A 23,888-nucleotide genomic window follows, 5' to 3' on the forward strand; every position below is an offset into this window, starting at 1 on the left:
TCATGAGATCAAGGTGTGCCTTTTACTTTGACACTCCCTCTCTTAAACTTCAATCTCAATTTTGGCAATTTGGAGAAACAACCAGTGAGCCAAAAATAAGCATCCAACCAAAATAATAACAATTGTAATATGGTTTAATATGCTTGTCAAATCAAAGAATAACGATATTAGCTAGGCTTATAAAAAAAATTGTGTTTAGGGTAACACTGATGAAAAAATTAGGTTAGGTAGGTAGGGATTTTTTTTTATTTTATCATATTTTTTTCTGCATGAATCCTAAGAATGTTTGTTTGTGTCATATTTAAAAACAGATTTTTTAATAGAAATACTATAAAATTAAAACAGACATCTAAAAATGGTAGGATAGGGGCATTTTTGTAGGTTAGGTAGGGTTACCCTAAACACACAACTTTTTTTTTTAGGCCCTATCAAGGAAAAAAAGGTCCCCACAATTTCCTAACCCCAACCTCCCAAATATTAAATGATTCCACATTACTAGGTACATTTAATCAATATTAAATAGAGGATCTTTCATAAAAGTTATTGGGTTTTTTTCACTAACAATTTGGGGGAAAAAACCATTTTTAAGGTAACTTTCATGCTATCTAACACTTGACCCTTGAACTTTTCATATCTTAATGCATCTATCCAAACAGTATGCCTATAGATATATAAATCTATATCAGTGAGAGAGATGGACAAAAAAAATCAACCTGACCCCATAATCCAATCTGAAGGAATATTGTAAGAAAGCAGCCAACATTTAGTTTGTGCAAGATGTCTGATCAGAGAGTGGCAACTTGAAAAATCCTTTGAAACCAGTGTGTTTTGTTCAACTGTTTCTAATCTAAACATGATTAAATAGACTTCAAATGAACGATAGCTTAAACAGTTGTCAGAGACCTACCAGAAATCTTTTCCGTTTTTTTTTTTCTTTCTCCCTTTCATTCCTGCATTTTTTTTTCATTTATTAATTTTTATAGAGCATTAAACTAAAAACATCTGTTCCTATGGCAATAAATAGGTATAAGTTACTGCAGACATTCTAGAAAGAGAAATGATGGGTTTGTTAGCTAGGTGCCCTTTGAGGGTGCCCTGAGACTACGGCTAAACCGAGCCATAAACAAGGCCCCGCTCATAGTGAGTGTGACATCTCGTTAGATTAGAATCCTCGATAACCCATACCACTGCCTCCTTCTCTCTCTCTCTACTATGTGTATTGAATGACTCCAGGTTTACATTATCAGCCCAAACTATACTGTGAACTCCTTGAAGAAGAAAAAAATCCCTCTCAAGCTGTGATTGGAAACTCTGAATGCATTCTAGAAACTTTTCCAGCGTGGGTTTTGCAGTATCTTTTTCAGAAAGATTTCCTCAATAAAAAAAGCAACAAACCTTTGTGACTCTTGTTTATTATTTGCACCGCCAATGCACCAAGCAAACCTATTTAATTTACTGAATGCTAGTTCATATGAACTACCGTTTTTTAAAGCACATCAAAAGACAATACACAATTGCAGGTCAAGTGGTCATAAAAATGGCTGCAGTTCTCGAGTTGACAAAAACCCTTTGATGATGCCTTTTTGCTGTAATTTTCCCAGGATAAAAATCGTTCCTGTAATGACTAGAAAAAGTAAATGATTGACATCATCATTCTTGGTTCTTCTGCATTACAGAATCCTATAGCTATATAAGTATGTGCTGCTTTTTTTGTGTGTACATGCACTTGAACAATCAATCAGCACCTTTTTTTCTGATAAAGCAATTGTTCCACTCAATGACCTCTGCGATCAACTTTGTCAAAAGATGACTGAGAATTGATCTCCAATTGAACACAACAATACACACAATAGAATTATGAATGGAAAAAAAAATAATGTGTCAGGATCGAGCCTTTTTTATGCACCTTAAATACCTCAATATAATCAATGGCCAATATCAGAGTACACTATAGCAAGACCAAAGGAAAAAAAATTCATAAACAAACCGGGTTGAAAAGGGTACAAAAAGGAAATTATGCTGATTCAAGCTTTAATTTGAAAATGGATAGATTTGAATCTGTGAAGTAATTGACAAAACTACACTGTACAATGGTGCCCAACAGCAAAATAACAAGTCCTTTTCAAGGTCTAATATGTCAAACATACTTGCATACCAATTTACAGAAGGGTCTCTGATTGTCATTATGTGTCATATACAAACTGTAAATTCTCTTCAACTTATTTCCTATTTTGTATCTCTACAGGATATCCTTGTACATTTTTGATAGATTCTAAAGAATTCATTTGAAATGTCCAACTGAGCCCAATTACCACCTTCCCAGGTAAAAGGATTATTCAATTTAGCATGTCGCCTGTCAGATTTAAAAACGAATAACGCATGACACACAGAAATGACAATTTTTGTAGAATGTCACTGTGGAATGTTCTCTGGTATCGCCCCCCCCCCCCCCCAAAAAAAATTCTATTTCTCAAGGCAAAGCCAATATTATGGCCAACAATTAATGGTTTCACCCCCAATTCATCATACATAGGTCAGACTTTCCCCATTCAATTTTGCTCTGTAGCCTCAAAAACTGAACAATGTTATAGAATTCCACATTCCATTTTTAAGACCTTCCACTGGACGACAATGAAACCCAGTGATTGGTCATTTATCCATGAATGGACAGACAATCTTTGACCTGGCAGAGATTGAAGCCTTTAAAATACCACAATATTGACCTTTTTCGGGAAGACTTTAAAGACCGCAATCTTGTCAAGAACTTCAGAGAGCGCATTACAGGGCAGAGACTTGATCAACGGCAAACACGATTCATTAAACACTAGGATCTTTTTTCCTGTTTTTAAAATTCTCCATATCAAGTCTACCAGTACTACTTAATGTATGACAAAACCATCCCTGTTTCACCAATCCCCTCTAAAAAAAAAAGCGCCAATCCAGGGGTGCATTGACCAAATTACCTCTAAACCACCCTGTCAATCTTTGAAATGGACCTTAATGAATTTCACTCTTTGAGAAATTTATGACATTATTACATGTTTCAGCCTCTTAGCCCTGTTTTAGCAGAGAAACGATATCTCTGAAAACTTCAGATCAGATCATTGGTAAATGGAGTTAAATAACTTCTTGATTAATACGTAAATGTACTAATGACAGAAGTTTCCCAGTATCAAATAACTGGGCAAATACCATCCAGCACACTCGGTGACAATTAAGGTTTTGTGTCATTAATTATTCCCTCTTTCGACTAGGGGCTTTGATGTTACGGACTAGTCGACCTTCAGTGTTTTGGTGTCGCCACACCCCCTTATTATGCTTTTTTGAAGGCTAATAACTAGTTACACATCTTGTCTAGTGGGGAACAAAAGATTCCCACTGACAAACTATGTCTGCAAAACTTCTAAGAAATACTTCAGGGACTTTTTTTTTCATTATCATTACCTAGTGAAAAAAAAAAAAAACCTTCTTGTAGGCAAGATTTTTTTTCCCCCTTGATTTGATCATATCAAAAAGATTTTACGTTTTGTTTTAAAAACCTTTCAATAGAAGTAATAAGCAAATGGGACACATTTTAGTAAAATGAAAACGTTTAGAACCACTTTGAAATTCAACAACAACATAAACGGCTATCTTTGAGATAAAGAGTATCAAATTCTGCTTCATGATCTTATCTCTCGTTAGATCATTTTATATCAATACACACTGTGATTGTTTAATAGCAATTTCTGCATTTGATGTCAACTACCATAGAACCTACAGGGTCTTTCTTGCGTTTTGAACCTTATATCTTGTAACAGACAGGTGAAGGCTCGTTAGCGAACTTGAGACTCATCTAATGTCACATTCCAGTTGCCTAGCTGTTCCTAGGTTAAAATAAAAAAAATAAAACACACAGGTATGTGTGAATATCCCATTTCTAGAAATTGTAAAAAACTTGAAACTTTCCCAACCTTAGGTTTCGTTGCCTTTATATATTTTTTTCTTTCCCTGTTACACAAACAAAGTTTGTTTACGTGAGATTGCAACTTGATTTATAAAAATCCTGAAACGCAGTATGTAGCACCCAGCTGATTAAAAGTTCTTCATGATCTAAAAGCAAAAAGGAGTGTGTAAATTTAATATAAAATAAAATGTTTCGTTATAAACTATTCCCCGATAACTTGCGTGCATGTGGTCATAATGTTTTCCATGAGTACAAACAAGATGAAAGGTTCGATAATGCTTGACTTTCTTAACATGAAAATTTCAATAATCTCCATATGGTTTCTTTTTGAACTGTGATCAGACTGTCTGGTGGTAAAGCATGCCGTTTTTTCCTTCTTCTTTTTTTATAACATGAAAAAATTGGTCCCGACTGAATTTCTCAGGCTCGTAAAAGTTGGCAAAATGAACTTCACCAAGAGGCTACTTCCCTTTTTAATATCTTCTAAGACTACACAAAAATTGAATTTGCATGACAAAGTGTCATAAAAACCCTGCCACAATCAAATTCCAATAAAATCACTTTTATGCCCTTTTATATTGGCATTTGGCCTTTTTAGTCTGGACCATAATTTTCATCTTCAATGAATGTCATTTTGTTCTTCCCCTGAGCTTTCAAAAGAATTCCCGAACATTAAATCAATTCCTTTAGTCCTGGCCAGATAAAACATATATCCTGTTTATTTTGTCTTGTTTTCAAAATACCAATTTGTCTCTTGCAGACTATTTTGGAATGATTTGGACCCTAATTCCCGATCAAAGCAGTAAAAATCAACTACAAAGCAGGCCCTGAATCTACAGTGTGTTCTCTGGGAATATTTTGGCATCATCTGTTTATATATAATTTAAGAGAAAAGCATCAATTATCTTTGTCTAGCTGTCCTGATCACCCTTTATAACAGGAAATTGAATATCTAAGAGAATATTGCCACAAGTAATTGGCATATTTCTGGAATTTATTGCTCCATATTAGCTCTTTATACAGAGAGCATGCAGAAACTTCGTCTAAGTACCAATTGTGAATTCCACGGAAATAACAAAGTATGAATATTACAACCCAAGTAATACTCATCTAATGGAGCTTTCATCTAAGTATTGCGACAATCTGCATTTTCCTCCCATGTTCTCTTTTCCTCCATAATTGAACGTAATTATGCTTCAAATGACTGTCCTCTGCGTTTTTACATTAATTATATACATTTTGCCGTAGTTGGATTTCAGTTACAATTTCACAAAATTAGTGTTTTGGGACTTGCAGAAGCAAATATATGCCTGTTATGTTTGACTGGGACATATTTGAACTGGGGGGAAAAAGAATTGGATCACAAAGCCTGATCAGACAAACAGGATCCAGGGTCCACATGGGAGCAATGACACAACCTTATGCCTGGACCAGGTGTTCCCCTGTGCTTCAAATTTCTCTCCAGTTTGCTCTCCACTTTGCCCAAAGGGCACGTAGCTGGCACACATTTGTCTGCATTATAAAAGCCCTGGTCCCATTAGATACAATTGTTCTTGACTCGTTAAAAGACCTCTCATACCATAAAAAAAGAAGAAAAATTCATCCACTTATAAGTATAGGCACGCAGCGTTTCCCAAAAAAAAGAAAGGAAAAAAAATTTTAAAAGAGAAGGGGGCACAAATAGGAAGCATGAAGCAGAACCAATGAGAGGAGATAGTCCGTTTCAGCTTGGAGAGGGTCATTAAACCCAAGGGTCTGTTTGCCTGACATAAAGGCAAACACAGATTCTTTTTATATGAATGGCAGTAAGGAAGAGCACACAATTAGAAGACTTACTGAAAGAGAGGTATCTAGGTTGTAGTTGGCCAGATTGAAGCCGGTCTTTGTCTGTTTCAGGATCTGTTCCTCCAGCGCCTTGTTGAATTGACCATTGATCAGGAAGCATTCTGCTATAGAGAGGAGGAAGAAAAGAAATTAACGCACAAACGTGAATTACTGATTAATCATATTTTCTTTAGAGAATCTTGTTATGCGGCTCATTACATCACCTAACGTAATTTTTATTCAAATTTTTGTTGTTGTAATGAAGGTAATAAAAGACACTTTCACAGAGGAAAAAATTGTCAAGTTTAGAGTTAATTTCAAGTTCATTAAGTTATACAACAGTAAATATTTTTATCTAGTCTAGAAACGTGTATTAACATGGTGATTTGGCTCCTTAAAACAGAAGTCAAATATGTGTCTGCCATGCGGTAGGTTTCTTCATTTTTAACACGACCCCTGAGGTCCAAAAAATGACGGGACTGCATCAATCTCATTATGTCAGATCTTCATTAATCTCACCCTCTGTGTGGGGAAAACAATTCCAAATGTTCGTCAATGGGTGACAAAACATGCCATTCAACACATGCCTGGCTGTTTACATGTATTTACGGAACCGGTAAACAACTCATAAGTTGAATTCTTTCAATTCGTAAACAGACAGCTTGGATACAAGGCAATGTTGATCCCTTTTGAATCCAATCCCCAACAGACAAGGGCCCAACATCTTATCTCTTTATTGTACAATCACCCAGGGATAGGGATGAGGTTTCTCAGCAAGGCATTGTAAAGGACTTGGATCTTGTGGTATTGTGAGCTCAACAGTAGGATTAGCAGATAGACACTGTGTCAAATTGGCCACCATGCGACTACATGCAGTCTCCTTTTGCCAAAAATACTCACCACTCAAACTAATTTTTCTCATAATATGTATAGACATCCGCATTTGAACAAATCTACTTGATCTGAGGCTTTTAGCAATGAGATCTAATAGGGAGGTTTCTTAGGGATATGGATATAATAACATCACTTCGATCATTTATCAATAGCTCATGATTTTACAAATTGGCTCATTCATGCTTGGAAATTTCATCCATCCTTGCCTGTTTGGTTAATTTTGATTTTTATCCCTGTCTATACAAAATGAAGCTATTTGTTGTTTTAATCACCATCTGTGTATATTTTCTCCGCCTACATGCAATCGTTTGTAAAAATAATGGTGTGGATATACTCCCTTAAAATTGGCCATTATCATTCTTTTCCAGATAAAAGGCATGGGAAGGAGGGTGGGGGGGGGGGGGGGTCAAATGAAAGGGGGGACTTTGAGTCAAGGGGGGGGGGGGGGTAACTTACCATCAGGAGGTTCTTTTCCTCTGTATGCTGGTTTGTTTACATCATGCAAAGAAAAAAAACAGACAATTATGGCAACATTCACACCTACGTAGAAAATAAAACACACCATGCAGTTCATACACTTCATTACTCAGTTTTCTGACATGCATATACATACATCAAATATCTTATCAAACAGTATCTGCTAAGCCTGCCTGTCAAAATTCATTTCTTTACGAGTTTTTATGCTTTTCATAAAGACAGGTGCCGTGGGATCAAGACTGCTTTTGTCAGTGTTTTGTGCAAAAGACCTGTGCGTTTTGCATGCTTATGTCAATTTCTTTTATCCCAAACGGTCCACGCTTAATTAGACCGGGTTATTTACCATCACAAGATTGATACGATCGACTAATTTTAATTAAACAGTCGTCGTTTTAAGTGCCACATACAGAACAACCATGATTCCCAATTACCGGATTACAACCGATCGATACACACTCAAAACTGACAACAAAGCTGTCCGTCTTCTTTCGCGGGGCATCTCACCATCTTATCCCGATAACAATGGAGGTATATCGTATCCCCTTTCCATAGCCCTATAGTCTCCTCGGCCACGCCGACCGAGGGATGGACAATGCCCGGTATACACACACACACAACACACAGTAAACACACATATAACGGCTCGTGACATTTCGTGCTTTCTCGAGATACCTACCGTGTTTACTAGCCTGCTTGCCCATTTTCCATGAACATAAAACACATAAAACTCCCAAACTATAATCCAAAAGTTCACAATTTTCAACTTTCAAGCCAAAAAATCCAGCTATAGATGAAGGACTATTTAGTGCACAGATGAACACAAACTATTTACGAAAACCACACTTGACAGAGTTACGAGGGCGGTGCTAGGTCGAATTCATGCCGCTTGACTGACAGTTGGCGTAGTTCATTTTCCAGGAAGGGTGTCAGCAATATTTTGACAGTGTCCGACGAATTAAAATCTCTGCTCAGTAAGTTAGCAATCTATAATTTCACTGTCTGCCAATTTGATTAAACTTAGTTGTGACAAATTTAAAGACACCTCTGTCTGCACAGACCAAGCGGTGAATATTGATTTTTCTCCTAAAAATCCCGAGGCATATGAAAGAAAAACTACATGGAATCGTCGAGATAAAAGTTTTCTTTGATCTTTAAATAACCGTACTTTCCTTTATGGTTATTATACAGAGTGTTAGGTCGGCTATTGGTGTCTTTGATCTCGAAGTTTGAAAGAAGAAAATTTGATAAAAGTTTGAATAACATTTAACGGTTAAAAAAAACTAACTATATAAATGAATATATTGGAGAGATGGTTGAAGTCGAGCCACGGACTGTTCTTGCGGAGGATGGAAGAAAGGGCGTGGTGCCTGGTTCAAGTGAACTCATAATGCTCATTGTCACAAGAAATTTGAAGAAAGTCATCTGATTCTAATTTCTCCGGACCGGGGCGGGCGGCTATATATTGCATTGTCTGATCCAGGATTTATACTGATCTATTCATTTGAAATGGACATAGAATCTTTTTTTTTTTTAATTTTACCCTCATTGTCGATCAGGCCCTATTTAGAGGGTGGGTTAGAGTTAAAAGGAAAGAGTCATTTGACACATGTGACGGGGGTCCTCCCTGTCACCGGCACTGATTGATAACTATTGTTTATATTTACAAGTTTATTTACATATTTACAACAAACACGAATTACAGAATATGTAGGAAACACAGGTTATATCACAAATGCGTCCTCACTCTTTAACATCCAAACTCATTCTCTCTGTCTCCCACGTGTTCCCTGGGTATGGCCATACCAATTATCTCTCATTCCTCAGACTCACCCATAACTCAATCAACTGCTCACTTTCATCTCTCAGAACTTTATCATGCACAATAAACAAATGACAACTACAGATATTAACTCAGAAATTATAGACTCATGTTCGCTCTCTCTCACTTGCCTAACGAGCTAAAATGATACCCTTGGGAAACAGGGCTACAACGCCTGCGTCGCGCACCTGCAACCTTATCAAAACTTTCATATGACATTTTTCATCCGACACTTATTAAAGATAATTAACCCAAGGGGATGGCCCTGTAACATACCTCCCCTCCTAAGTGTGGCGTCCCGACACACTATGATAATTAGCCGACAGACTTTCATTATAACTAAGTAAAATAATTGCATTACACATACGTAGCACAAACATTACAATAATACACTACTATTTACGTGCACTTTACAACTTTCCTTTTTTTTTTTTTTTTAAATATATATCTTTAATTTTTTTTTTCGTCATTTTTTTTTTAATGTCAGTTTTCTCCTGCTACATATATACACGCGTTTATTTCTTATATATATATACACACGTTTATTTCTTGGATTTAATAAAGTCTTCTATGATTTTAAAATTCCCAATTTCTTTTTCGTTGACCCACTGGGTTTTGCCGTTTTTAAATTGGACTAAGTAAAATTTCTCTAATCGCCTGGAGTCGTTTCTTTGTCTCATTAGATCCAGAATTTTTACTATTTCTTGATCATCACCGGTTTCTAACTGTGACGGCGTTTGATCGGGGTCATCATTGTGGTCGTCCGGGCGATCGTTCGGATTGACGTAACTTTTCATCCTGTTTACATGCGACGTTAAAGTCTTTGATTTGTTGTCTGGGTCTTGCAGCTTGTACGTCACATCGGACAATTTCGTTAGAACTTTGTATGGTCCGTGCCAGTGATGTGTTAATTTCGCGGACAGTCCTGGTTTGGTTACCGGAGTGTATAACCAGATTTTGTCCCCTTCGGTGTAATGGGTTTCTTTAGAGGCATCGTCGTAATGTTCTTTTTGCTTTTGTTGGTTCTTTTGTAAGTTTTCATTTACTAGGGTATATGCCTCTTGAAGACGGACTTTGGCTTCTTCCTTATAGTCGTCTGCTATGGCATAGGAGAATGTCGGCGGGCAAAGTGCAGCTTCAATAGGTAAAACAGCATCTCGTAGGTGCATAAGGTAAAATGGTGATTCTTTTGTAGACTCGTGGATGGCGGTCCTATATGCAAACAGGATGTACGGTATGAACGTGTCCCAGTCACGTTGATGACCTGACACATACATTGACAACATCGTTGTGAGGGTGCCGTTAAAGCGTTCAACCAAGCCGTTGGTTTCTGGGTGATAAGCAGTAGTAAATGTTTTCTTGGTGTTTGTCAACTTGCAGATTTCCTTCATCAGATTGGATCTGAAGTTTTTACCATTATCTGATAGTAGCTCACGAGGTGCTCCGTGACGACACACTATTTCCTCAACAAAAAGTCGCGCAGTAGTTTCTGCGTCTGCATTGTTTACTGCGAAGACCTCGGGCCACCGGGTTAAGTAGTCACTAAACACAATGATATACTGATTTGAATTGTAAGTCGGTGGAAATGGCCCAAGAACATCTACAGCTACTCTGTCGAATGGTCCATTAACGGTTGGTAGCGGGTTCAGTGGAAACTTTGGCCTGTTCTTTGGTGACTTCTTGGTCGCACAATCTACACATGATTTACACCAGAATTCTATATCCGAGTACATTCCTTTCCAATAGAATCTTTCTTGAACTTTATCATAGGTTTTTTGGAATGAAAGGTGACCTGCTGTTAAATCGTCATGACAAGCGTACATCACTTCATCAATGAGGCTCCTTGGAATAGCAATTTGGCGTCTAATTGCTTGGCGTCGTCTGTGAGATCCGGGCTGCCAAAGATGGTACAGCAGACCATCATGTCCGAGTTCATAATCACCAGATAAGATAACTGTTTCACGAGCTTTCGAAGACAGTTCAGGTAATTCCCCTAGCTCTAAGTATTGGATGATAGCTGCAAGAGAAGGGTCGTTTTTCTGACGGTCGCGAATGTCCTGATACGACCTCTTTGGTATGATATCTGTTTCAGCTTTAGCACAGGTGGTCGCCACTGAAGGTTCTGCAGGAATTCGAGATAAAGCATCTGCGTTTTGATGAGCTTTTCCTGGACGGTGTTTAATGGTTATGTCATACTCTTGAAGAGTTAATGACCAGCGTGCGAGACGACCAGCGGGATTCTTGATGTCCATAAGCCACCGTAATGGATTATGGTCAGTAATCACAGTGAATTTACGGCCAAATAGATAGTGTCTAAAGTATTTCACACCCCACACAATCGCAAGCGCCTCCTTTTCGATTACTGCATAATTCTGCTCGTTTGGTTTTAAACTCTTACTTGCGTAGGCTATAGTTCTCTCGCCATCGGGTCCATCTTGCGCTAGCACTGCACCAATACCGGTGTCGCACGCATCAGTGTACAGAACAAACGGAAGTGAGAAATCTGGGTATCTTAATATAGGATAGCTGGTCAAGGCCTCCTTGAATGTTTTGAATGCACTTTCACAGTTACTATCCCATATAAATTCAACTCCTTTTCTTAAAAGTTTGTGTAAGGGCGCAGCCTTACTAGCAAAGTCTTTTACAAACTTCCGGTAGTAAGAAATAAGCCCAAGGAAGCTTCTGAGTTCACTAACATTTGAAGGCTCGGGAAAGTTGTGAATTGATTTTACCTTGTCCGTGTCCGGCGATATTCCCGTTGCTGAGATCTTATGTCCAAGGAACGCAACTTCGGTTTTCCCGAATGAGCATTTCTGGGCTTTAAGCTTTAACCCCGAGTCCTCAAATCTCTTTAGCACTTCCTCGAGTCTTTTGACGTGGTCACTGATGGTTTCAGAGAAAACGATTACATCGTCTATGTACACAAGACACGTGTTCCACAGTAATCCTGAAAGCACAGAGTCCATAAGTCTCTGGAAAGTAGGAGCACTGTTGCACAGTCCGAATGGCATATAATTATATTCGTAATGCCCTCCGAAAAAGGAAAACGCAGTCTTTTCTTTGTCGCTCTCCTTAATTGGAACTTGGTGGTATCCTTGACACAAACCTAAGACACTGAAGTACTTAGAATTGTTAAGCGCATCTAACATATCGTCTATCCTCGGAAGAGGGTATACATCCTTTTTGGTGACCTCATTTAGTTTACGAAAGTCGATGCACATGCGAACTTTGCCATCTTTCTTCGGCACTAGGACGATTGGAGCTGAATACGGGCTCTTGGACGGTCGTACGATTCCGTTAGCACACATTGTTTCTATCTGAGACTCCAGTAATTTTCGCTGGCTGTGGGGAATTCTGTACGGCCGCAAGTGGATGGGTTTGCTGTCCCCCGTATCTATCGAATGGTCAACTAAATTGGTCCTGCCTAATTCATTGTCATTAAATGCAAAAACTTTTCGGAACTTATTTAACACCTTCATAATTGACTCACGCTCCGTTTGATCTAAATTTCCTGTTACATAGAGATCGTTCACTGTAATATCTTTCTCGCCAGGCTTCACACACTCACTGACTTCAATTCCGTTTAAACTTTCACCCTGATATGCACCTTCCAAACTCTCACTGACTAGATTCGCACCAGAACTGAATGAAACGCGCTCACCATTTATATACAAAGAATCATTTGCAACATCAATATAACATGCACAATCTTTGAGAATATCTAGTCCTAAAATACAGTTATATGGGAAATTCCTAGCAACAAATGCATTGTAAACAATGTCAGTCTTTTCGCCAATTCTAATTCGAAAGTCACATTTTCCAATTATATCGACTCGGTTGCCCGTAGCCGATGTAATGCTCACCCCTCCAGCCGGCGCCATGGTACCCTGGTCTGCGAATTCTTCACTCACAATTGTGACACTGGATCCGGTGTCGATCAACATTGAAGCACTTTTATCATTCACATCTCCTAAAATTTTGGCGGTACAAAATTTAGGATTCAACTGACATGATACAATATTTTCACATACATATTTCACAATTATTTTATTTTCACTATTCCCGGAGGAATCGAATTCTTTCACTTCGCGCAACCGGCTCTCTTTCGGAGGATGTTTAACTTCCGCTAATCCTTTACCTCCACACAAAGGGGCGGACTTTAGTTTCCCGAATTGGTGGTCCTTTGCTCTTTACATCGAACTGCAATATGTCCTACCCGCTGACAGTTGTTGCAGATTGGCCTTCCATCCGTTGTCCTAAGGTTCCGGTCAGACCTGGGCTGCAGTCCACGGCCTCTTCCTCGCCAGGATCCTCGGAAGCTCTGTCCCCGGGTATTTGAGGCATATTGTCGCTGGGAAGAAATGCGCCCTATCTCGGTAGCCATCACTGATACTTGGGCTGAGAGGTCTGCGATGGATTTCTCCAGCTCCTCTGTTCTCTTAGGTTCGTGTGACATAGCTGCCACTCTTGTCCTCGAGTTGTCCACAAGAGAGTTGTTACATTCCTCTCTTTTCGCATGACGAAAAGCTTCCTCAAAAGTCTTTGGGTTTGAAAGTAAAACAAACCTTTTTATTTCAGGTCTTAACCCTTGAATGAAATGTTCTTTGGTAAGAGTTTCTTTTTGTCGTCTTGGCATGTCCATGTACGCACGTGTGGCTAGCTTTGTTATATTTGCGGCATAGTCGTCAACAGTTTGGATCTCTGCTTGTCTGTATCCAAAGAGGTTTGAGTAATACAATGACTGTAGCTCTTTTGGGATGAACCTTTCCCGGAGAGAGTCACAAACAGAGCGATAATCATCTTTTAAATCATCGTCTAACGATTCGTAATAATCTGCTGCCTGGTCTCGGAGGAACGCCGGTATTGTGACACACTTCCTGCCGGCGCTCCAGAAATTTGCTCTGGCGATCCGGTCAAAGTCTTTAATCCAAGAGTCAACATCTTCGTCTAACTTTCCGTAAAAAGGAACGGGCCTAACTAGAGTCGATGACTTCGGCTCTGGTGTAACTTCATTCACAATTATTTCTTCGACAGGCTCTTGCCTCTTTTTCTTTGGCATTTTGTTCCTTTGTCCTTTGGTTATCCCACCGCTGCCACCATAATATGTGACGGGGGTCCTCCCTGTCACCGGCACTGATTGATAACTATTGTTTATATTTACAAGTTTATTTACATATTTACAACAAACACGAATTACAGAATATGTAGGAAACACAGGTTATATCACAAATGCGTCCTCACTCTTTAACATCCAAACTCATTCTCTCTGTCTCCCACGTGTTCCCTGGGTATGGCCATACCAATTATCTCTCATTCCTCAGACTCACCCATAACTCAATCAACTGCTCACTTTCATCTCTCAGAACTTTATCATGCACAATAAACAAATGACAACTACAGATATTAACTCAGAAATTATAGACTCATGTTCGCTCTCTCTCACTTGCCTAACGAGCTAAAATGATACCCTTGGGAAACAGGGCTACAACGCCTGCGTCGCGCACCTGCAACCTTATCAAAACTTTCATATGACATTTTTCATCCGACACTTATTAAAGATAATTAACCCAAGGGGATGGCCCTGTAACACACAGAGAGAGATTTAGATAAGCTTTAAACTTTTGAATTTTTTTTTCACAACTGAGGGAATATACAAGAAAGACAACTCTTATAAAAACGTAAAAAAATTCTGTCACTCATGTCGATTACAGTGAGGAAATGGGGGGGGGGGTCCTCCATTTTAAGGTGGTAAAATACATTTGAGGAGTGACAAAGTTTGCACTTGATTTTTGGGGTTTTTTTCCTTGTTTTTGTTTTTCTTGTTTTTTGTTTTGTTTTGTTTCGTTATTTTTTTTGCTTACAGATCAAATTATTTCGTGAGACAGGTCTTTGAAAAACGATACTACATGTACATGCCTGAATTAACCATGGAAAACATTCATGTGACATACAAATATCGTTATAAATATTATATATATATTAACCAGGGATGTGTATACAGGTGTCTATGCTTAACGTAGGTTACAGGTTGAGAACCTGTATAATATTTTTACGAGAGAGCGAGTATTCTAAGCCACTCGCTTACATGTGTCTTTTATTAATTTTCAATCTAAAGTTGAAAATGATTACATGACAAAATTACATGTGTCTTTTATTAATTTTCAATCTAAAGTTGAAAATGATTACATGACAAATTTGTCATGTAATCATTTTCAACTTTAGATTGAAAATTAATAAAAGACACATGTAATTACATTTATTACTTCCCAACCAATAAGTTAATTTTTTTCAGAAAATAGAAGCTTGATCTAATTTTTATCAGCAACAGCAAAACAAGAGAAAAAAGACTGTGATACAATGAGTTTTCCTTGCGTCTCGATCCTGATTTTGTTGTTTTGTCTTTTTTTTGGGGGGGGGCTTCGTTTTTACTGATTTAGTGAGTAAGACCAGATGGGCGTTACGTATGCAAATAACCAAAAAATCAGACACAGACAGGTCTATTTTTAGCGATGATACAAATGTTTTATGTATATGCATGATGAAATTTTACAACTGTGCACCTCTTTGACACCCTTCCCTCCCCTTTTGCGAACAAATTGCATTTTACTTCTTTCGCGTCATTTTAGAGCTCTCTATAATGACCCTCAACCTTTCTTGACTGTATAACATTGATCAGCTAAAATGTTTATTCATTTTTTTTTTTGGAATTCTAAAAAAAACGACATATTACATATTTGGGAAACATTGTGGAAACTTGCACATAATGTTCAGTCAAAATAGGAAAAACAATGTGGATATGCATTAAACTTATCACAAAATTTATAAATCCATTAATCCATTATAATACGGGGCGGAAACCCACATATCACGGGTGATCAACCTCTTTCCAGTCAACCATATCCTCCACGGTGTCATAGATTAAAACACTTATTCCCGACTTCCGTCCCTAGATTGGATACCATTAGAGTGTTATATTTAAAAAAAATATCAGTCTCATGCCATGCCACGCCTTTCCGGAACTAATACTAAATCAAAATGCATGAAAGTACTTTAATTTGTGACCGAAACCTTAAATATGCATCGTCGGAAAGTTGAACCCCCGTGCCAGTCTCACATACCACTGACCGTTGACTAACTCTTTTAGAACGTTTCTCTTATTTTCGTAAATCATTCTGAATCAACCAATTGAGGGTAAAAATAAAACGACAACCATGTAATGAAATCATGCTGTTGTTGATAGAAGCATTTATTTGATCGGTGAAGTTTCCTTCACGAAAACGTGAAGGAGCCAATCGGAAAAGAGCATCAATTATTCACGAGAACGAGAAAAGTTATGCTAATTGACCCCCAGTCAATAAGCGTATTCGAGACTGGCCTTGGGTTTTCGACGATGAAACCAATGCAATGAAGGATTGAATCAATATGCTATTCTTGGTTTTCGATGAAGTAATCTATACTTTATAACACTGATAACAGAAACAAATTAGATACATCTCTTTTCTGCATTAGTTACATGTATTTGTTGTATGAAATGAAAGATATGCTATAAAAAATTTAGCTTCACACAACAAATAAAATAAAGATAATTCTAGTTTAAACCATGACCCCCTTCCCTCTTTGAAGCCACAAGGTAAAAATATGCGGGAAGGATTTCAATATAAAATATCGAAAGGAAATCCCTTTTGAAAAATGTATGCCTTATGGTCGGAAACAAACCGAAATCAATGATGCGGGAGTTTCGAGGGTAGGGGTCAGGATGGGGGACTTTTTGTTCAAAATACAACCCAATCGTAACTACTCGGCCATTTCCAATCGCGAAAAAATCATTTTTCAACGAAGACATATATCAGTAAATCACAGTACATTTGTAGTCTGCTATGATTTATATATTAGTTGTTCAAGATTTTAAGACAACAATTAAGATTTATAGAATATGAGATCAGTGGCAGAGGGTTGCAAGCTAGGGATCTGCATACATGTACTAGAATTGATCAATACATAACATGTTGAATTTTGTTACTATGAAAGTTTGCCAAAACCACTCCTTCTAAGACTACTGGCGAACTATTTTTTAGATTTAGTTTTGGTAGCCATACTCTTTGCAAAAAAAAAAAAATGATTGATGTGTAAATTTTACGACACCTGAGAGCAAGTATAATATCCTCTCAAAACTAATGAGAGAGCATGTCGAAGAAAACCTAAAATTTATTGCATCCTTTTGCGCTCAAATGAAGTGTTACTTGATCATGGTGGTATTCATTCTGACAATTTCAGTCGAGTAATACGAGAAGTATATTGCCAAGAAAGATAGATGTTCTTATTGAAAATGACCAAAATAACACTTTTTTTTCATTCCCCTCATATCCATTTGGCAAATTTATAAGACGTTGCACGAACCAATATAATACGCCGCTGTCGGATGTATTGTCAATGAATCACAAAGGAACCCAGTGTCTTAGGTTCTGTGCAAATAGGAAATTAACTGCTTTGTTTGGTAAAACTAATAAGATACAATCTCAAATGAAACGGTTGATGAGAAAATAAAAACGATTTTGCGCTGGGTACATAATAATCGACGAATAAACGCGCAATGCGAGAAGCACGCGCATGCTCTGACGAACCTGCCTGATTTCTTTTTAATTGTCAACACGGTCATAATTTCCCTGAATTTGTTACCTTAATAGTTCTCGGTAAATTTCTCGTTAAGTTAATCTGTTCTGTCGGAAATGTTCACCCACTTATAAAACTGCGCATAATAAACATCGAATTTAACGTATTTAGAAAGAAGTTGTGCGTAAAAAAAGCCCACAAATGTACATACCGCATGGTCAAATTATTATGATATTTTACACAGTTTAACCTAATTGCGACATGTACATCTGGTGTAGGTATGAGCATTTCAGATTGAATTTACATACTCGATGCTTCCGTGAGGTATTTATAGACACAATTCATATTTACATTTACGCAAAATATGTAAATTACTAATCAAAATATTTACAAAATAATTTTGTATGACGTGCATATAATTTTTAAAAATATATAAAATACAAGGTCCATTTGCAAGGTATTCTCGTCCATGAATAGTTAGTCTATTGTCATCAAATATAATGACGTTTTCATGCTGATGAATAGTTTTGTTTGTAAGACTGAGTCGTTATTGTTTGCACATTTATTCAAAACAAATTCAATTGCATTTTTAATCTTTGGAAACCGATGGTCAGCAGATGGATTCCATTTCTTACACTCATCCCTGTTTGTTAAACATCACATCGAGGATATCAAAATTCTAACTGATGTCACCGATATCTTATCATCACTTTCATACTCATTTCACACATATTATTCCCATGTTCCTTGGTCGACAATTCCTATATCTTCTTCTTTTTTTGGTGTTATAGTTTGAAATCTTTTTTTGGGTCCATCTTGACCCACACAAACCAGGGTATGCATTTATTTGAAATGTATTGTTAATTACAAATTTGATGGCATAGATTGTATGTTTCTATATATGTACATGTAAATAACCCCTTTGGCGTGTAGGGTTTTATATAAAACTTTAAACTAACTTTTCAAACTAGCTTAAATTATCAATAATATATATTTACATCTACCGAATAATTTCTCCTCTATTTCTGAAGAAAACTGATTGTGATTCATAACTCTGTATATACGGACAGGTCTGAAATCTACAAGATCCAGTTCTATATATTAGATAGTTTATCGATATGCCAGACTGTAATTTTTGAATTTACCGGGTGGAAGTAAATACAAAATTTACAACACGTGGCAGTAAATACAAAATCTACACCATGTTGTAAATTTTGTATTTACTACCACTTGGTAAATTCAAAATTTACAACGTGACAGGTCGGTCGAAACCTTCAGCAATCAAAGAAAATTCACGGACTGCGCGGATTAATCATGATGAAGCCAGATTCAAATTTCCATATTATCCACATTCGTTTATTATGATATAAAAAAAAATAATTCAAACTATAAAAGAAACATGAAAAAACTTTATCTCGATCTTAAAACAGGCAATGGCTAATAAATTCAAATACTGACTAATTAAAACATGAAACATCAGGAGAAAGAGTTCGGATTAAAATGAGATCTGAAAATTGTTATTTTAGTTCTTATAATTATCGAAATCACAGAAATTTCAGCAGCTTTCCGCCAAGTGATGTTTTCGTTTTCTTTGCAGTAGTAAAAATAATTGCAGTAAAAATACAACAACAAAAAATACCGTATAATAAGGACAAAAAAAATTCATTCAGATCTCAAACACAAAAGTTTAATAAAGTAAATGTTACGACACAGATCTCTTTCTCTTCCACATGATTCGCCAATGGTTCCTTTGAACAGCTCGGTATATCTTCGTCTATGTTTGGGGGTACATGTGCAGTCATTACAACCTGTAAACAGAAGTATTTTAAACACATCTCAATGCACTAAGTAAATCATGAGTTTTATTTTGAACTGAACTATCTTTTGTCAAGATCAATTAATTTGGGTCCTTATGTTTTTTTATTCAAATAAACAAAACCAATAATTTACATAAATATATTGCTTTTAAAATATAAATACCGTCAATTTTCTATTTCAATTCATCTTTAACCACTTACTTTTTTTTTAATTCTATAAACTGGATAAGATATACTATATACATCAGTGCGTTGGATAAAAAAATAGCAAGTCGACATATTTGGGAAATTGAGTCTGACATCATTTATGTATATATACCGTATGTATAACAAAAATGGTTTTACCTGATGGCAGTAAAACAAGAGGTCTATAGACCACATAGCTAATATGAAAAACCAGTTCTTGTATCTCTGCAGTATCGAATTTTTTAAAATTACAAGAAAACAATATATAAAAAGAAATTTACTTTTTAGACATAATATCCTAAGATCTAAGATGCAATAATTAACTGACCAGTCTTATTATTCTAGGTCTCAACGTATCAAAGATAACAAAATTAGAAAATGAAGTATATATAATTATAAAAAGTGAAAGAAGGTCACTGTGACCTTGATATGAGAATAAAGAGTTATCAGGATGTTTGCATAGTTATAACACTAAACGTAGCATTGTATTTCTTCAGGAAAATATTTTTGAATAACGTGTCCTTTATATTTCAATGTTGAATTTTAATCTTTCTTGGGACACCAGTATTAGTCTGGGGAGCAAGGTTTGCACAATTTACAGTCCACATTGAGATATCTAGAAATGATTTCATAGTAATCTCACAAAGTGTAGCATAGAAGTTTGTAAGAAGACATTTAAGCATTGTCCATAAGTTTTTCGACGTTAAAAGAAGATTGGTGGATAGGGCCTGTAAAATGCCCATTCACATGTACTCCTACCATGGCCCTAGTATTGGCAAAGGGGACATTAATAGAATCTACATTATCTCAGGATGCTCGCATGGTAATTTCACAAACTTGTAGTATTCGGTTCAGATGAGTTAAAAAATAAACCATTGTAATTTTTAGCTCACCTGAGCTGAAAGCTTTATTAATTTATCTAAAAATTACTTACAATGTTTGACTTCTCCAGAAATACGATCGAGGCCAAGTTCGTTCAAACATGGCACACAGCATCCTTATGTATAGAGGGATTTGAAGTGTGTTCAGAAAGTCGAATCTCGATGTAAGATAATTGTTGTTTTAATATTTAAACAATGAATTCTTTCTTTGATGATTCATACGGGATATGAAGGTGGCGACATTGCAGAAGTAAACATTTAAAAAAAAAAGTAACTCTAACTAGTTCATAAATATAACTGATAAAATAAATGAATAGATGGACTTCCCATCAACGGTTTTAGGCGAAGTAATTGTCTGTTAAATATGTCCTTTTTATGTAACTGGGTTAGAATGTACCCCCCCCCCCCCCCCTTTCTCACGTTTTAAAACAATACTACTGCAATATGACAAACTGTTATCACGTGATTTTATTTGCATCTACCCATTAATAATTTTATGAACTATTTTTAAATGATGCGCCATGTTCATGACGTCATAATGATCTTACGTCACAGTGACCAGCAGACAAATCGTTATCACGACCATTTGTGTACAGTGCATACGATTTATTTTTTGCATTTGTCTACAGATTGTACAATAATGGATTTTCATTCCAGTTCAGGAGAACCCAAGGATGACCCAGTCACCACCGTGGTAAGTTCTGTCTTATTTGACATTTTGCTTGTTTGTCTGTTTGTAAGTTTGTTTTGGGTATTGTTTGCAGTTTTACGATACCGGGTATCCGTTTACACTATATTACACAACATTAGTTTTAAATAACTGTTTGATTATCAAAATTGCACAAACCAGTAAATTTCGTTCATAAACCATATTGTTCACAGTGTGTCATGAAATAATTGTGTGAGGTCCTGTCAATTCTTGATAATAAAAATTTAAAATATTTTTGTCATCTGGGGACCAGCAAGCCGGAGAGGAGGCGGTGATTAATAATGAAATCAGCCGAGAAGACGTGCTGATAGAAAAACTTGAGGAGATGTACCTCAAACTGCATGAAAGTGGCTCACAGAGGAGAGATACATGGGAAGGAGAAGATGCTGAATATTACAATGTCAAACTCAAAAAATCTGAGAAGCTCGCCAAGAAAAAGAAATCTGAGCTGGCGGTCAATAACTCAGAGCAAGCCGGGACTCCAGGGGAAGTTATAGTGAAGACCAAGGAAAAGAGATATTCTTTCAAACAAGCGGACAGACAGAAAAGAATCAAGGAGGGAAAAGAGAAGACAGAAGAGGAAATAAAAAGAATGGAGCAAATAAGGAACTATGCCCTTCAGAGAGGAGAGAAGACTAGGCGTCGAAGAAAAAGAGGATTTAAGAGTGAACACAAGGTTAAGAGAAACCAAAGTGTTGAAGATGGTTTTAATTACAAAACAAATGCCAGAGTTGAGGAATTGGACGTTCAACTTGTAAGAAGTAACCCTGTTTGGACATTTGGACGTTTCACTATAAACAAAGAAAGAGAACATGCCAGGTAAATATAAAATTGTTCAATCAACAACATATGCAGGTAAAATCCACTTCGCTCATTAATATTTGATTAAAACTTGATCTGACAGTAAGACTTGCGTGGCAAAAAGTAACAATAACTTAGTAACTTCAGAATGACTTGATTTTGACTATAGTAATGGAAGCTTTGTTCTTTTGGAATTTAGTTGGAGGTCGGCAGTTACACTTATTGCTCCAAAGGACATCCAGGGTCTTTTGTTTGGAAACTCTACCACATTTGTTGGAATAGCAAAGGATTGGCTTGAGTCCTATCCTCGCTTACAACGTTTTGCAGTTGTCGTTACATACTACAAACAGCCCGATTCCAATTTCGGAACAAGCTCCATGACCAACTGTGGAATTGTGCAGCCGTACACATCTGCCAAAGAAACTATTTTCGCTCAATTGCCCTCCTATGCTGCTAAGTAAGCCAATGTTCTAAAACAAATTCGGGCACAACATTAAATGACATTGAATTAAAACGATGCCAATCTGCAATTTTACATCATGATAATTATAATTTAAAAAAAAATATTAGAATAAAACACTCCATAAAAAACCCAGTTTTCACATTTCACTTACGGCATAATTAAGTTTTGCGCAAGTACGTCACTAAAATTGCTTGCTTTTCTATGCATAAGTAATATTACAATCATACATTTACCTTTATCGTGGAGAACTGAACGCACCTTAAGATATCAGGGTTTTATAGGAAGGAGTCCATTGGCTAGTTTACTTAAGATTATACCATGTCAATTCAATTCCTCTACAAGTTCTTGGTGTGAGGTTCGGTCGGACCGGGGGGGGGGGGGCTTCCGCATACACCATCATATGGTCGTAATAGAAAATTTTTAAGGATCATCATTGATTTATCAATATACATGTATGAATAATATAATGAATTACTAATGTGTAAATTTAAGAAATTTGAAATTTTAGAACCCGTTCCCTTGAAATGCGTGCGTGCTTGGGTATTTTTTTTTCTCTGCATTTTTTTTTAAAATTACATATTATACATTTGTAGGTAATAGTTACACGTATAAAGAATATTAATGTTTTGTTACAAAACATTTTTAATTTACTTTTATGTACATGTATAACTGTTACAGATCCGCATACCAAGACATTACGGAGCTTATGGAAGGAAGAGCCATGCTAAGACCGGGCAATATGAAGGCAAGTCGTTTTATTATATTCTAATGTTTCTCTGGTTTGTTTTAATTCAATGACTTTTAAAAAAATTTGGTTTGCAACATCTTGTTTTTTTTTTCTGCAGGTTCCATTTGGTGCAGAAAACCCAAAGAATGACGTGAGAAAACAGGCAATGCGAGCAGTTCATGCACAGCTTTTGGTAAGAAGACTCGATCGTAGAATTTTCAACAAATTTTATAATACGCATAATCATACAGTGTATATCTTTCCTTTAATTAGTGAGGAATTGAAAAGTTTTATAGTACACTTAAAGTAAAGGATTTTGACTGAATTTACTTTTCAGGAGAAAGTCATTGAAATGAAGTCTAATATGAAAACTAGAAGGGAGAAAATGGCAGCTATTCATGATGAATTAAAGGTACTATTATCTGCATCTTTTGGAGAGAGAGAGAGAGAGAGAGAGAGAGAGAGAGAGAGAGAGAGAGAGAGAGAGAGAGAGAGAGAGAGAGAGAGAGAGAGAGAGAGAGAGAGAGAGAGAGAGAGAGAGAGAGAGAGAGAGAGAGAGAGAGAGTTAATGTCCTCATTAAGTTATGAACTATTTATTTCAGAGATTGGTTTTCAAAAAAGGACTGGGTATGAATGAGGATGAGGATGCATGTTTTGTTCCGCGAAGACTGTTTCTATTTGATATCAAGGAGTTTCGGGAAGTGCCTCAGGTATGTACCTGTTGTAATATACAC

General features: G+C 36.7%; 2 protein-coding genes across 5 annotated transcripts in view; one reads left to right on the forward strand and one right to left on the reverse strand.

The window, feature by feature from the left end:
- The window catches only part of LOC105345605 (protein naked cuticle homolog 2-like), a 35,296-nt gene extending 27,206 nt beyond the window's left edge, over positions 1-8,090 (reverse strand). Inside the window, exons 1-3 of one of the 4 annotated variants that reach the window (XM_066078955.1) lie at positions 7,818-8,090; positions 7,121-7,147; positions 5,783-5,892 (exon numbers count right to left, since the gene is read on the reverse strand). In XM_066078955.1, coding sequence (XP_065935027.1) covers positions 5,783-5,892; positions 7,121-7,147; positions 7,818-7,842 — 162 coding nt within the window. In that variant the 5' untranslated portion in view covers positions 7,843-8,090. Of the gene's footprint in view, positions 1-5,782; positions 5,896-7,120; positions 7,148-7,817 lie in introns of all 4 variants that reach the window. The other 3 variants (XM_066078953.1, XM_066078957.1, XM_066078956.1) reach the window with 3 other exon arrangements.
- Positions 8,091-21,012: 12,922 nt separating this feature from the next.
- LOC105345638 (uncharacterized) overlaps positions 21,013-23,888 on the forward strand; it is a 3,905-nt gene continuing 1,029 nt past the window's right edge. Inside the window, exons 1-7 of the mRNA XM_020074216.3 lie at positions 21,013-21,148; positions 21,417-21,982; positions 22,164-22,421; positions 23,106-23,172; positions 23,273-23,347; positions 23,492-23,566; positions 23,757-23,864. Coding sequence (XP_019929775.3) covers positions 21,095-21,148; positions 21,417-21,982; positions 22,164-22,421; positions 23,106-23,172; positions 23,273-23,347; positions 23,492-23,566; positions 23,757-23,864 — 1,203 coding nt within the window. The 5' untranslated portion in view covers positions 21,013-21,094. The remainder of the gene's footprint in view (positions 21,149-21,416; positions 21,983-22,163; positions 22,422-23,105; positions 23,173-23,272; positions 23,348-23,491; positions 23,567-23,756; positions 23,865-23,888) is intronic.

The sequence above is a fragment of the Magallana gigas genome, chromosome 3, assembly GCF_963853765.1.
Source record: "Magallana gigas chromosome 3, xbMagGiga1.1, whole genome shotgun sequence".
Taxonomy (NCBI): Eukaryota; Metazoa; Mollusca; class Bivalvia; order Ostreida; family Ostreidae; genus Magallana; species Magallana gigas.